General features: G+C 40.1%; 1 protein-coding gene across 1 annotated transcript in view; it reads right to left on the bottom strand.

The window, feature by feature from the left end:
* EIF2B3 (eukaryotic translation initiation factor 2B subunit gamma) overlaps positions 1-16,098 on the bottom strand; it is a 123,304-nt gene that overhangs the window by 25,590 nt on the left and 81,616 nt on the right. Inside the window, exons 7-8 of the mRNA XM_047084700.1 lie at positions 2,364-2,491; positions 438-628 (exon numbers count right to left, since the gene is read on the bottom strand). Coding sequence (XP_046940656.1) covers positions 438-628; positions 2,364-2,491 — 319 coding nt within the window. The remainder of the gene's footprint in view (positions 1-437; positions 629-2,363; positions 2,492-16,098) is intronic.

Raw genomic sequence — 16,098 nt, 5'->3', positions numbered from 1 at the left:
TCTTTGGAACCAGAGGCTCTACCGCTATGGACTAGGCTCTCTGCTTCCCCTTTTGCTGTAACTGGGTACCCCAATGCTATCCCCTGACATGTCAGGTCTTGCTCAACCTTGGGAATGAGAGGGATTCTGAACAAGTCACTGGGACTAATGAAGAAGTGAGGCACCCACGATTTCTATTCTTTTTTTTTTTTTTTTTAATGTTTATTTATTTTTGAGAGAGAGAAAGAGAGAGTCAGAGTGGGAGCTGGGGAAGGATCAGAGAGAGGGAGACACAGAACCTGAAGCAGGCTCCAGGCTCTGAGCTGTCTGCACAGAGCCCGACATGGGGCTTGAACCCACGAACCATGAGATCATGACCTGAGCTGAAGTCGGGACACTTAACCAACTGAGCCACCCAGGCGCCCCCCATGATTTCTATTCTAAACCCATCCTCTTACCTGTCTGTTCGCTTCCATGTAGAGTCCCAGAGTGCTTACTCGAGAGCAGAGCCCCTCTTTCATGATGTGGACATAGCAGCGCACCTGTGATTTGGACAAATCTTCCCACCTGTCTCCTCGACAGACATTCCAGCAGGCATCATAGGGAGCAAAGGTCAGTGTATTGTCTTCTTTTATAAAGCTGTAAATATCTTCAGAATAAACAGAGAAAATAGAGGCTCAAGTTATGTTTTCAAAGAGATACAACTCACATCTCTCTCCCTGTAACTCAGTTATGCAGCATGGACCCTGAAGTCCCACTACAACCTGAAAGACTAAGTGAAATTAAAAGAGGCAACATGCTTTCCTGAACATCTGAAAACCCTTAAAAAGGATTACAAAAATCCTTAAAAAGAGATCCTAAAATGGGAATGCAAGCTGGTGCAGCCACTCTGGAAAACAGTATGGAGGTTCCTCAAAAAACTAAAAATAGAACTACCCTACGACCCAGCAACTGCACTACTAGGCATGTATCCACGGGATACGGGTGTGCTGTTTCGAAGGGACACATGCACCCCCATGTTTATAGCAACACTATCAACAATAGCCAAAGTATGGAAAGAGCCCAAATGTCTACTGATGGATGAATGGATAAAGAGAATGTGGTATATATCTACAATGGCGTATTACTCAGCAATCAAAAAGAATGAAATCTTGCCGTTTGCAACTACGTGGATGGAACTGAAGGGTATTATGCTAAGTGAAATTAGTCAGAGAAAGATGAAAATCATATGACTTCACTCATAGGAGGACTTTAAGAGACAAAACAGATGAACATAAGGGAAGGGAAATGAGAATAATGTAAAAACAGGGAGGGGGACAAAGCAGAAGAGACTCATAAATATGGAGAACAAACTGAGGGTTACTGGCGGGGTTGTAGGAGGGGGGATGGGCTAAATGGGTAAGGGGCACTAAGGAATCTACTCCTGAAATCATTGTTGCACTATATGCTAACTAATTTGGATGTAAATTAAAACAAAACAAAACAAAACAAAACAGAGGTCCTAAAAGCAAGTTTGACCAATAACCAAGTACTACTAGGGAAAAATGCAATAGAGGGCTCTTGTAAATCATGACATAACATAAGCAAGGGTCCAGGCTTTAGTGATCAGCCATATTGGCTTTGTGCTGCTAGCCTCTATTACCATATCTAGTAGTTGTGCTATGACAGAAATAGCACAAGACTTGGAACCTGAGTTATTTGGGCCCCAGTTTTTCAGCTCATAAAACAACCATGTAAGATCTTTTATTTTATGATAAGAAAACTGGGGCTCATCTCAGGTCATAGAGCTAATAAGAGGGAGAGTCAGATTTCAAATCCAGATCCTGATATCTTAACCATCGTGCTATATTGTCTCCATTTATTCATTTGATAAATTTGTTTTTGGAACTCTTACTATGAGCCCAGGACTGGCCAGGGACTAGGCAGGGATATGACAGCAAACAAGACAGACCTTGCCCCTACATCTTGGAAAGGAGACAGCCTGGTTGGCCTCTTGTTGAACTGTAATTGTATACTCCTTCATCTTTCTTTCTTTGACAGAAGAGACTGAGTTTAGTCAGGAGTAGGGCTGCCCAGAGCCTAGAGAACAGACGAACTAAGAAGTGGGGGGCAGAGTTTACTCAAAACAGTCTAGTGAGGAACATAGTCAAACCAGAGCTAGGAACCAGAGAACGGACTTGAGGCATGATTAGCCTGTCCCTGAAGAGCATAAGCGGCAGAGTCTGACTGAGCAAGCCTACCCAGACCTTAGGGTAGGGTGTCAGCTACCCTGTCTTCCCTGGTGGTTAGACAAGAAACTGTTGCCTTGAGACAGGCATCCTGCCCAGTTATTCTTTCCAAAGGTGCTGCTACCCCTACCTTACCGCACCAACCCAAACACTGACCTAAGGATTTCAGCTCCTTTTTCTTTAGATCCTCTTCTTTTTCTTCTTGTCCTTGCTGTGAGGAAGCTGAGGAGAACTGTTTTCTTATTAGGTATGGAATCAGTTCACTCCGGATGGAAGTGATTGATCTAGGAAGAAAAAGGGGTCAAATATGAGAAATCTGACTGTCTGGATCCTATGGGATCAGAAACTCTGTGTATGCTAGTAAAAGCCAAATTCCTTCCTGTCATGCCACCATGAGACTGACAGAGATCAAAAGTGACCTGGATTTGGTAGTTCTGGAGAAGCAGAAGATCTAAGTTCTCTATCAGCTTCAGGCTGGAGGGGGGGGAGGGTAGTATTCTAAATCTAAGAATCCCTTTCCTGATTTATTCAGAAAATAGTCTTTTACAAAGTCCTATCTACCTGGTGTATGCGCACATGTGTTTGTGTATGTGCATGTACTTTAACATAGGGCCTTGACTCTTAATTGGCAATAACCCTTGAGAAGGAAGAATGCTCTTGTCTTTTGAAAAAAGTTGTTTAAAAAACATTAAAAAACTTTCTCCATAAAGGCCTTGCATGTCTTCTGTTAATCCTAAATATCTTATATTTTTGGTTCATATTATAAACGGTGACTTTTAAACAGTTATTTTCTTCTTCTTGTTGGTTTTAGAAATTTGATTTATTCTGTATTTTAATCTTATAGCCAATTGCTTCACTAACAATCTTACTAATTCTAATAATTTATCTGTAGATTCTGACACTCATACCAACTATGAGAACACCACTTTTTTTCTTCCTTTCTAATCTGTAGATCTTTCATTTATTTTTCATGGTCTTACTATATTAGCTAAAATCTCCAATATAATGCTGACTGGAAGCACTGATCGTAGTAATCTTTACTTGTTCTTGATTTTAAAGGAAATTCTAGTATTTTATCATGTAGACTGATGATTTTTTTTTCATTATCAAAGCTACTATTTATTGATTGTCTTCTGCATGTAGATGTTGGGTTTCATGCTTTATAGCCAACAGTCCACACATGTCATAGGTTTTCTGCACATACCTTTTATGTACATAGGTTAAGGAAGTTCTCTTTTATTTCTTTTTTTTTTTTTTTTAATTTTTTTTAACATTTATTTATTTTTGAGACAGGGAGAGACAGCATGAATGGGGGAGGGTCAGAGAGAGAGGGAGACACAGAATTTGAAACAGGCTCCAGGCTCTGAGCTGTCAGCACAGAGCCTGATGCGGGGCTTGAACTCACGGACCGTGATATCATGACGTGAGTCGAAGTCGGATGCTTAACCGACTGAGCCACCCAGGCGCCCCAGTTCTCTTTTATTTCTAACTAGCTAAAAGCTTTCATCAATGACTGGGAATTGAATTTTATTTAAAAAATTTGTTTTATGTCTTTGGAGCTCAACATATTTTTTCCCTTTTAATCTGTTATGATGATGAGTTTTTAATTTTTCATTTTATTTTAGAAAGAGAGCATGTGAACAGGGAAGAGAGGCAGAGAGAGAATTTTTTTTTAAAGTTTACTTATTTATTTTGAGAAAACAGGGCTCCATCCCATGACCCTGGGATCATGACCTGAGATGAAATCAACAGTCAGCCACTCAACTGCCCAAGCGCCCCATCATGATGAGTTTTTAAAAAAACTTTTCTAATATCAATAGGTGTATTATTCAAAGACTATATATATGATTTCTGCTCTGTACTCCCTTAGAGTAGAGGAATTACAGGTGATTCTTTCATTATTTGTGCAAATTATGAAATTTTACATTTTTAAGACATTCCTAAATTTCTTGCCTCTCATTTTTTTCTCAGCTTCTATGGTACTACTCTCCTGGTTGGATTCAGACTCTGCAAATTTAAAATTCACTCTAGGGGCGCCTGGGTGGCTTGGTTGGTTAAGCGTCCGACTTCGGCTCAGGTCATGATCTCACGGTCTATGAGTTCGAGCCCCACGTCGGGCTTTGTGCTGACAGCTCAGAGCCTGGAGCCTGTTTCAGATTCTGTGTCTCCCTCTCTCTCTGCCCCTCTCCTGTTCATGCTCTGTCTCTCTCTGTCTCAAAAATAAATAAATGTTAAAAAAAATTAAAAAAAAAATAAAATTCACTTTAATGACTAGGTACTTCCCATGCAGATTTCATCTTCCCATCTACTTAACAGTAGGCTTCCTCAGGACGCCTGGGTGGCTCAGCTGGTTGAGTGTCTGACTTCGGCTCACGTCATGATCTCACAGTTTGTGGGTTTAAGCCCCGCATCAGGCTCTGTGCTGACAGCTCAGAGCTTGGAGCCTGCTTCAGATTCTGTGTCTCCCCTCTCTCTGCCTCTCCCCTGCTCACACTCTGTGTCTCTTTCTCTCAAAAATAAATAAACATTAAAAAAATTAAAAAAAAAAGAGTAGGTTTCCTTATGACAGTTGTACTTATTCACCAATGGCTATCAAGGAATTCCTCCAACAAAGTTAACTTCAATTTACTTTCATGTAATCAGATCAGTCGAGGACAGCACTTATGGAAAATCAGATCACAGATCAATGTGTAGAAGAACTTTCAGAACGCCAAAAAAATTCCAGCACTATTTTTATACATTTTTATAAGCAGTAAGCAATCTTGGCCAAGAGCTTTGGAGCTCTCCTTTATTTGGCCTTCCTGGGTCGCAGGAGACATGGTGATTCCTAGAGGGTACTGAGACAGAATGTTGGGTCTAAATGACCAGTAATCTGGAACAGGGAAGAAGGGACCTGATCCTTAGTACAATAAGTATGCTTTTGATTTAACTTAGCAAAGGAATTAAGAGCACAGAAGGGTAAGAGACCAGCACATGATTTTTAGTTTTCTCTCTCATGCTGTAAACTTGTCAGAATTTGAAATCACTGATTTATTTAGGATTTAACAAGCATCTATTAATATGCCATTTACTGCGCTAGGCCTTGGAAATATACTGTTTCTGACTTCAAAGAATTCATAATCCAGTGGACAGCAGCCTGATCATGGATTTAAAAGGAACAGTGTAGAGGGAGATGAGGTTGATCAGGTAGGCAAGGACGCCAAATCATGGAAGCCTTTTGTGGCAGTCTCTAGTCTGGACTGAGAAGCTACTGGTGATTTTTAAGCAAGAAAGTGACATAATCAGTTTTATTTCTTAGTAAGATAATTCTGGTAGCAGTGGAAATAGGCCGGATATAAGGAGACTGAAGACAGGGAGACTCTGAAAGATGAAAATGTGGCTTAATGTATAAGCAGCCCAATAAACTGCTGCTGTATACTTCACACCCTTCCCCCACTCCCATTCAAAGAAGCTCTGCAGGCTGACATGGGACCACACAGATGGAGTACAGATAGGAAGGCAAGACAGAGGCAGAGGCTGAGGAGGGTAAGCAAAATTATGAACCCTGGAGCTACACACTTCATGGTTTTTGTCATTTTTAAAGGATCAAGTCAGACATCTTTGAAAAATTCTGTGTAAGCTGGAAGCTCTTGTATTGAATTTCAATGTGATTTTTCTCCTGATCCTTTGATGGAGATTAAAAATTTCCATATGAATACAAAGAATGAAACAACACTTACTCTTAGCTCTTTTTCTCCCTCTTTAATGCACCAAACCAGTGTGGGTAGCAAATGTTCCTTGGCCCCCTCTGGTGGAAAACAAGTCAGTTCCCTTTGAAGAAATGACAAAGCATGGACAGCTGGGGGATTTCAGAGCCATGATATTTACATTATGGGCCAAACAGAACCGTCATGGCAAGAAGCAAGTAAACAGGCCTTGGCACACAGCCCCTTAGGGCAGAGCCCTTTACGGAGATCAGACAGTGATTTAAAGAGAGGACATGAAGCAGTCCTGCCAGGTCCCACCTGCCTCTGCTGGCGCTCAGCATCAGGTCAATCCCCATAATGCAGTTACCTCAGCAGCACTGCAGAGGACAAAATTACTCTTCCTGCTTCCTACTCAAAGCAGAGGCAGCTCAATGCTATGCCAAGAACTGGGATAGGCCACTGTGAACCTTTGTGAACATCCTGTCCTTGGGGCTGAAGATAAGCGGCTGGATCTACTGCCCTGGGCATGGGCAACCTCACAATTCCCATTCCCTCTTATACACAGCCTTCCTAGAAGGATGCCTCATCTCATGAATTATAAGCTTCCAAGAAATAAGAAATCACAAAGGAGAACAACAGATTCTGACTAGCTATAAGCAAACAACTCTACCAAATTAAGAAGACAAAAAATAGTTGCTACCAATAGGACAAAAGATTAATATCCTTAACAGATAGATAGAAGGGTTCAAAAATACTTTTAAAGAGGTAAAAATTAAAACAAGATGCAATTTCTCCCTGAATCAAATCAGATTTAAAATAATTCTCATTACTGATAAGGGTGCTTTGAGACAGTTACTTTCATACAAGGGGAATCAGAGTATAAATTGGTAAAATATTTTCTGAAAAGTGGCAATACATAGAAAAAGTATTGAAGATAATGAGGGAGTGTGGAGCAAGCTGAGGGCAAAGTACAGGCTAACAGCACCCAGGTGGGATATATGTGATACTCCTTGGACACTCCTGGCTACCCAAGAACAAAGGAAAGGGGTTTAAGTGCTTACCATGGCGATATGGGAAACTACGGCACATGAAAAATTAAATTCCCTTACTCCCTATAGCCCACTGACAAGTCCTTGAAACCGGCAGAGTGACCTCCCTCTAGGAGCTCAGCTGCCTCAATGATGACACTTTGCTAGGGGCAAAAGAGAATCTTGGCTTAGCATTATCCTGACCCCCCCAGGAACCTTTGAGTCTACCTTAACATATAAAAATTCCTTTGGAAACTTCCTTTATCTCAGCTACCACAAGATATATGCTGGCAATCATACTCCAAACTTATGGCCCTGTGATATACATCTGAAGGGTCTCATGGCTGAGGTTCTACCAAACGGTAATAAATGGCATTTTCCTAACAACACCTAATTTCTCAAGGTCATGGAAACCTTGCTTCCAAAATACCTTAGAGACTCACTCTATCCCTAACCCCCTCCCAATCTGAGGGTATATACTCAGTTACCTGTCACAACCCCAGTGCAGCATTTCCTGCCACGGGTCCTGTCCTTTCATAAAATCACCTTTTTGCACCAAAGACGTCTTCAAGAATTCTTTCTTGGCTATTGGCTCCAGACCAACCCACCATCACCCCCAAAACTTCATTCATATTATTTCACCCTGTAGTTCTATTTCTTTTTTTTTTTTTTTGAATTTTTTTTCAACGTTTATTTATTTTTGGGACAGAGAGAGACAGAGCATGAACGGGGGAGGGGCAGAGAGAGAGGGAGACACAGAATCGGAAACAGGCTTCAGGCTCCGAGCCATCAGCCCAGAGCCTGACGCGGGGCTCGAACTCACGGACCGCGAGATCGTGACCTGGCTGAAGTCGGACGCTTAACCGACTGCGCCACCCAGGCGCCCCTCTATTTCTATAAATCTATCCAAGGAAAACACATTATGCTCAATAAATATTTGCTGAATAAATGAATAATAATCTAATATCATATAGGCAAAACTGATTGTAAGAATGTTTTAATGAAAGGAAAATGCTCATGAATAATACTGAATAAAGAAAAAACAAGATATTTTTACAGCATGATTTCAAGTATGTATATGTATATATAAAAATAAACAAAATAATGGAAAGAAATACACTAAAATGTTGTCAGTTATTACACAGTAGTAGAATTATGGGTAATATTTTCTTTTTATATTTTTTGATTTTTCCAAATTCCACAGTCATAGGCCATTCCTTATGTCTTCTTCCCTTACTTTCTGTGCTATCACTCTCTTGATCTGTTCCTATTTCTCTCGGTTTCTCCTAAAATACTTGGTGTTTCTCGGTATTTTTCTTTTTGCCCTCTGATTGTTCTCATGCTATTCGTCTCCCTGAGGCAGATTATCGCTTACTGGCTTCTTTGCTGCTCATTCCCAAATGTGAACCCATAGCCAAGACCTCCCTCCTTTACTTTAGTCCCACATTTCCAGCTGTCTGATGGACCATGCCATTTAGATGACCCACAGATAACTTAAACTCAATGTCTAAAACTGCACCCATCATCATCCCAAACCTCCCTCACCAACACTGCTTATCTTGCTCAGTGACATGAAGCTTCATTTAGCCACCCAAGCTAGAGATCTAGTTACCAGACTTTTCCTTCTTCCTTCTTCACATAACCATTCACCAAACATTGCTGATTTTTATGCCCTAAATCTCTTTCAATAACTGTCAACTCCTCTCCATCTCTACTGCCACCACCTAGCCTAAGCCACTGTTATTCACTTGGATTCCTTCAATGCTTTTAATTGGTCTTACTCCCTCCGGTCTTACCTTTTGAACTCTGTCCTTCATATTGTAGACAGAATACTCTCTCTAAAATATAATCTGATCATGTCTCTTCTTCCTTCTATCCACCCCTGGATATTGTGGTTTTTACTAAAGTACAGATCTGATCTTATCTCCTTAGGGTGTGTTCACTTTGTGAAAATTTATTGAGCCTTAAGATCGCTCTCAAATCTCTCTTCTTGGAAGCCTTTCATAACACTTGTAGGCTTCTATACTCTCACAGCAAAGACAATTATATAACATTTTTTAATCCATATCATTAAAAATTTTTTTTACGTTTTTTTTTTGAGAGAAAGAGTGCGTGCAAGTGGGGAGCAAGGGGGCAGAGAGAGAGAATCCCAAGCAGGCTCCGCATTGTCAGCACAGTGCCCAATGTGGGGCTCAAACTCACGTACCGTGAGATCATGACCTGAGCTGAGATCAAGAGTCAGATGCTTAACCAACTGAGCCACCCAGGCGCCCCAAATCCCTATCACTTTGAAGTGTTATACTAAGAAATTAATATATATCATCTCAAATTCTTACAGCAATTCTCATGGTAGGTACTATTGTCCTTATTTTTATAAGTGAGATAATCAGGGCTTAGAAAGACTAAGATCTTTTTTTTTTTTTTTTTAAATTTTTTTTTCAACGTTTATTTATTTTTGGGACAGAGAGAGACAGAGCATGAACGGGGGAGGGGCAGAGAGAGAGGGAGACACAGAATCGGAAACAGGCTCCAGGCTCCGAGCCATCAGCCCAGAGCCTGACGCGGGGCTCGAACTCGCGGACCGCGAGATCGTGACCTGGCTGAAGTCGGACGCTTAACCGACTGCGCCACCCAGGCGCCCCTAAGATCTTTTTTAAAGTTAATACAGCTTTTATAGTTGGCAGAGCCAAAACTTACTCCGTATCTATCCCAAAGCCCATGACTCTTTCCACTATACTATATTAACTAGTACTGTTTCCTGCAACCATAGTACTTTCCACAGGATTTATAATTTTTTGCTTATTGTCTTTACAAATAGTAAGTGCTAAATAAATATTTATTTGAATAAATATTTCTGAATGAATGTGTAAACAACTGAGTGTCAACCCCCTAGGCTAGAGAGCTGGGAATAATTTCTTCTTCTAATTTTTGGATATAGAAAGTAGAGCTTTCCTGATTTGGAATTGTAATAAACTCTAAATATGTTTCTCTATTACTAATATTACTACCAGTAAAAATCCAACATTTGAGGGGCACCTGAGTGGCTCAGTTGGTTAAGTGTCCAACTTTGGCTCAGGTCATGATCTCACAGTTCATGGGCTCCACATTGGGCTCTGTGCTGACAGCTTGGAGCCTGGAGCCTGCTTTGGATTCAGTGTCTCCCTCTCTCTCCCCCTCCCCTACTCACACTCTCTCAAAAATGAATAAATGTTAAAAAAAAAAATTAAAAAATCCAACATTTGAAAAAATACATAATTATTAGTTCTGATGAAGTCTGATATTTTTAGCATTTTTGCCTTGATTTCTGATTGGGTCCTCCTTGTGGCTACAAGCTTCCAGGGAAGGCCTAAAAATGATGTCCATGGCAAAGGGAAATATTTAGCTACTTTTGCATTTTGTTTTTGTAAGCAAATCAAAAGAGACTTAAAATCCTCTAAGCGTCCTCCACCTCAAGTCAGTCCTTCAAAATATTAATTAGGAAAGAGGTAGAAGAGGAAACATACTTTTATAGGGCCAGGAACTCAAGTTTGCAGAGCAGAATTTTTTTTTTTTTATATTTTTATTTATTTTTGAGAGAGAGAGAGAGCGAGGGAGGGGCTCTCTGATGCAGGGCTCGAACACCTGAACTGTGAGACCATGAACTGAGCTAAGTCAGATGCTTAACCGACAGAGCCACTGAAGCACCCTTGCAGGGCAGAATATTAAGGGCTTGGGTTTTCTTGCCTCTTTTCTCATCTCTTGCAGAGGAGCTATAATTGGGAAGGTAAGGTGATTGCGAAGTTAACCCATGCTTTCTTCTCAGGCTTCTTTTTCTTTTTTTCTTTTTGCCTTCAAAGTAAATAGATATATATGGAATAGTAAACAGGACATTATTTTGGATTAAAAGGTACTGATTTTAGTTAAAGCTAGGCACTTGGTATACATACAGTATTCTGTGATACCCTTTTCCTCTTTTTTTTTTTTTAATGTTGATTTATTTTTGAGAAAGAGAGAGAGAGAGCGAGTGCTCAGAGGAGGGGCAGAGAGAGAGGAAGAGAATCCAAAGCAGGCTCCAAGTTGTCAGAGCAGAGGCCGACGTGGGGTTCAAACACACAAACTGAGATCATGACCTGAGCCACCCAGGTGCCACTACCCTTTTCCTTTTTAACAAAAATACTGAAAACTTCTATGAGAGTAAATTTTCAATGTTGGTGCTATGGCTTGAGAAAGAAAAACATGTTCACATCCTACAGGCTGGAAAGACTGTTTAGGCTTATGTCAATCCAATAAACACTCAAAGAATATATTTGGGTATTTACTAAATGTTTGAGTTCAAGAAAAACTTATGGTAAGGAGCACCTCGGTGGCTCAGTCGGTTAAGCATCTGACTCTTGATTTTTGCTCAGGTCATGATCTGAAAATAAACAGATATTTAAAAAATAAAAATAATTATGGTAAGTCTAACTCACTGTTTCAGAATTTAAAAACAACTTTTTGGGGGCACCTGGGTGGCTCAGTAGGTTAAGCCTCTGACTCCTGATTTCGGCTCAGGTCATAATCTCACGGTCATGAGATTGAGCTCTGTGTTGAGGGCTCCACTCAGCGTGAAGCCTGCTTGGGATTCTCTCTCTCTCCCTCTCTCTCTGCCCCTCCCCTGCTCCCTCTCTTTCAAAAACAAAAGAAAACAAAAAAACATTAAAAAAATTCCAGACTTGAAGGTATATTACAAAGCTATAGTCATCAAGACAGTATGGTACTGGCACAAAAAGAGACACATAGATCAATGGGACAGAACAGAAAACCCAGAAATGGACCCACAACTGTACGGTCAACTAATCTTTGACAAAGCAGGGAAAAATACCCAATGGGAAAGGATAGTCCCCTCAATAAATGGTGTTGGGAAAACTGGACAGCAACATGCGGATGAAACCTGACCACTTTCTTATATTATGCACCAAAATAAACTCAAAATGGATGAAAGACCTAAATGTGAGACAGGAAAACATCAAAATCTTTGAGTAGAACACAGGCAGCAACCTCTTTGACTTAGCCATAGTGAATTCTTACTAAACACATAGGTAGAGGCAAGGGAAACTAAAACAAAAATAACTATTGGGACTTTATCAAGATAAAAAGCTTCTGCACAGTGAAGGAAACAATCAACAAAACTAAAAGGCAGCCTACAGAATGGGAGAAGAAATTTGTAAATGACATAGCTGATAAAGGGTTAGTATCTAAAATCTATAAAGAACTTATTAAACTCAACACCCCAAACACAAGTAATCCAGTTAAGAAACAGGCAGAAGACATGAATACATTTTTCCAAAGAAGACGTCCAGAGGGCTAACAGACTCATGAAAAGATGCTCAACATCACTCATCATCAGGGAAATACAAATCAAAATCACGATGAGATACCACCTCACACCTGTCAGAATGGCTAAAATTAACAACACAGGAAATAGCAGCTGTTGGTGAGGATGTGGAGAAATGGGAGCCCTCTTGCACTGTTGGTGAGAATGCAAACTGATTGTAGCCACTGTGGAAAACAGTGTGGAGGTTCCTTAAAAAGTTAAAAACAGAACTACCCTATGACCCAGCAACTGCACTATTAGATATTTACCCAAAGGATACAAAAATACAGATTCAAAGGGATACCTGCACCCTGATGTTTATAGCAGCATTATCAACAGTAGCCAAACTATGGAAAGAGCCCAGGTGTCCACGGATTGATGAATGGATAAAGAAGATGTGGTATATATACACAATGGAATGTTACTCAGCCATCAAAAAGAATTAAATCTTGCCATTTGCAATGATATGGATGGAGCCAGAGTGTATTATACTAAGTGAAATAAGTCAGAGAAAGATAAATACCGTGTGATTTCATTCATAGGTGGAATTTAAGAAAAAAAACATAGGGGAAGGCAAAAAGAGAGACAGAGAGGGAAGCAAACCGTAAGAGACTCTTAACAATAGAGAACAGAGTTGACAGAAGGAGGTGAGTAGGGGAGGGGCTAAATGGGTGATGGGTATTAAAGAGGGCACTTGTTGTGATTAGCACTGGGTGTTGTATGTAAGTGATGAATCACTGGGTTCTATTCCTGAGTTCAGTATTACACTGTATGTTAACTGACTGGAATTTAAATAAAAATTGAGACGAAAAAAATAGATAGTATAAGGACCATGTAATAGCATAAAAAAGGTAAATAAAATGTAGAATGTAAACTATAAAAAATTTTTTTTGAGTTCTTACTGTGCACCAACTATTGCTCTCAGCTCTTTACAAGTATTTTTCACAAGAATCATAAACGTCAAGTATTATTATTCCCAATTTTTAGATGAGAAAAGTAAGGTTCAGAAAGGTAAACACGTATCAAGATCACACAGCTCAGTTACTAAACTTCTCTTGTCAAAGAGAGTGCAGGTTTTCTTTTCTCCCCAGTTTACCTTATAGCTTTTCTACTTGGTCAGCTATAGAAATCCTCATCTCTGCTTCCACTACTGAAAAATCACATTACTTCTGCTGATGATGTGAGATGTGAGCTATCATCACATCTCTTTTCATCCCATTTACCAAGCATATACTGAATGTGTTAGCAATCCCGGTAGGTATCTAATCTCAAAAGAATTTGGATTGAAGACATTAACATGTAAACAGCTAAAAAAAACACAACTGAACAAAAAACACAGGGCAGAATATGTTGACTTTCATAGGTGAAAGACAGAAGATTGCCAAAGTGTCTTTCTGAAAGTTGTGTCTACCTGGTTTACTTCTTTCTACCCTCCCATCCCTAAAGGAGTCATCATTTCATAACCAGATAATTATAAACGCCTCTTAATTACCTTGAAGGAGACTCTTTCCCATCCAGCACGGACTATGTTCCCTTGCCAGGTTGTACTGTTGCTCCTTCCAAAAGGGACTATTCTGTTTGAAGATTTGTAACTCCCTGCTAAACTTTCTTTTTTTTTTTTAATTTAATTTTTAAAAATTTACATCCAAATGAGTTAGCATATAGTGCAACAATGATTTCAGGAGTAGATTCTTTAGTGCCCCTTACCCATTTAGCCCATCCCCCTTCTTACAACCCCTCAGTTTCTTCTCCATATTTATGAGTCTCTTCTGCTTTGTCCCCCTCCCTGTTTTTATATTATTTTTGTTTCCCTTCCCTTATGTTCAACTGTTTTATCTCTTAAAGTCCTCATATGAGTGAAGTCATATGATTTTCGTCTTTCTCTGACTAATTTCACTTAGCATAATGCCCTCCAGTTCCATCCACGTAATTGCAAATGGCAAGATTTCATTCTTTTTGATTGCCGAGTAATACGCCATTGTAGATATATATACACATACCACTTTTCTTTATCCATTCATCCATCGATGGACATTTGGGCTCTTTCCATACTTTGGCTATTGTTGATAGTGCTGCTATAAACATGGGGGTGCATGTGTCCCCTCGAAACAGCATACCTGTATCCCGTGGATAAATGCCTAGTAGTGCAGTTGCTGGGTCGTAGGGTAGTTCTATTTTTAGTTTTTTGAGGAACCTCCATACTGTTTTCCGGAGTGGCTGCACCAGCTTGCATTCCCAACTCCCTGCTAAGCTTTCAAAGCCTTGTACATGCTGCTTCCACCAACCTATTCAACCCCGTCTCCCACACCTTTGAGATAAGGCCTCCACTATTCCAGCCAGGAATAAAGAATCTCCCGAGTACCATTCTAATTTGTCCTGTGTGCCTTTATACTTTTCCTAATATATTGAAATATATCACTTTTCAGTATAATGCTTTTAATCCCAACGAATCTGACAGGTGAAGGGTAGATGATGGGGATAAAGAGATAAGGGTGTTTTAACAGATCTTGAGATGGGGTGGCAGTTTGAGCTGAGACTGTATCATGCTCTATTGGAACGGGCTCTGGGAAAGTCCCATTTGGCAGAGCTTCTGGCCAGGAGCCACAGAATCACCAAATTAAGGCTTGTCCTCAGGGCACATACCACTGGAGTACACTTGCCAGGTGTGGGAACAGCTAACTGGTGGCCAGATGAATTACAAAGGAGCTACTGCAGCTAGGGTGAAGCTAACTTTGGTGCAAAACTGTCTGCATATCCAGACATCAAAAGCTAAAATCCCATTTGGTAGTATTAAGGAGCACTGTTTGTTGTTGTTGTTGTTATTGTTTTAAGGTGTGATAATGGTATTGAGGTATTTGTTTAAAAGATAAAGACTTTATATTTTACATATACATGTGCAGATATTTATAGATAATAACAATTCAAATAATTACAGATGAAATTACAAAATCATAATGACCTGCTTTAAAATAATCTGGCATGCCAGTGGAGAGATGGGTGGTGACATATATAAAACAACATTGGCCATGAATTGATAATTGTTGAAGCTGTGTGATGGACACATGGGATTTCATTTCATTATTGTCTCTACTTCTGCATTCCTGTGAAGTTTTCCATAGTAAATATTTAAAAAAGAAATCATAATTTCTACTACTAGTGCATCCTCTTTCAACATATCAAGGCCAGGGCCTACTTCAAGACAGGGCCTCATTTTCACTTGAGAATGAAAAACAAGCCCTTAGGGGCGCCTGGGTGGCTCAGTCAGTTAAGCTTCTGACTTTGGCTCAAGTCATGATCTCACCATTTGTGGGTTCGAGCCACACGTCAGGCTCTGTGTTGACAGCTGAGCCTGGAACCTGCTTCGAATTCTGTGTTTCCCTCTCTCTCTGCCCTTCCCCTGCTTGTGCTCTGTCTCTCAAAAATAAATAAAGGTTAAAAAATTAAAGAAACAAAAAACCAAAAAACAACCAAGCCCTTAAAGGCCAAGAGTTAACTTCATTTTTGGAATATATATAGCCCGGACTGGTGACTGGAAAACAGGTCCTGAATCAATAATCAATGACTAATTTTGGCAGCATGTCCCTTGCTATTTAATATTTTTATTTTTATTTATTTTTAAAGTTTTATTTTGAGAGAGAGAGAAAGAGAGAGCGCATGTGAGCGTGAGCATGTGCAGGGGAGGGACAGAGAGGGAGAGAGAGAATCCCAACCAGGGTCCACACTGTCATTGCGGAGTCCGATGTGGGACTCAAACCCATGAACTGTGAGATCATGATCTAAGCCGAAACCAAGGGCCAGACACTTAACTGACTGAGCCACTCAGGTGCCCCAAGTCTCTTTGCTAT

The sequence above is a fragment of the Lynx rufus genome, unplaced genomic scaffold (genome assembly GCF_022079265.1).
Source record: "Lynx rufus isolate CCGP_SWC_20201006 ecotype Redwood Valley unplaced genomic scaffold, mLynRuf1.p SCAF_2, whole genome shotgun sequence".
NCBI classification, from domain to species: domain Eukaryota; kingdom Metazoa; phylum Chordata; class Mammalia; order Carnivora; family Felidae; genus Lynx; species Lynx rufus.
Note: the sequence above shows the minus strand (reverse complement) of the source record. Positions and strands in the feature narration are given on the sequence as shown.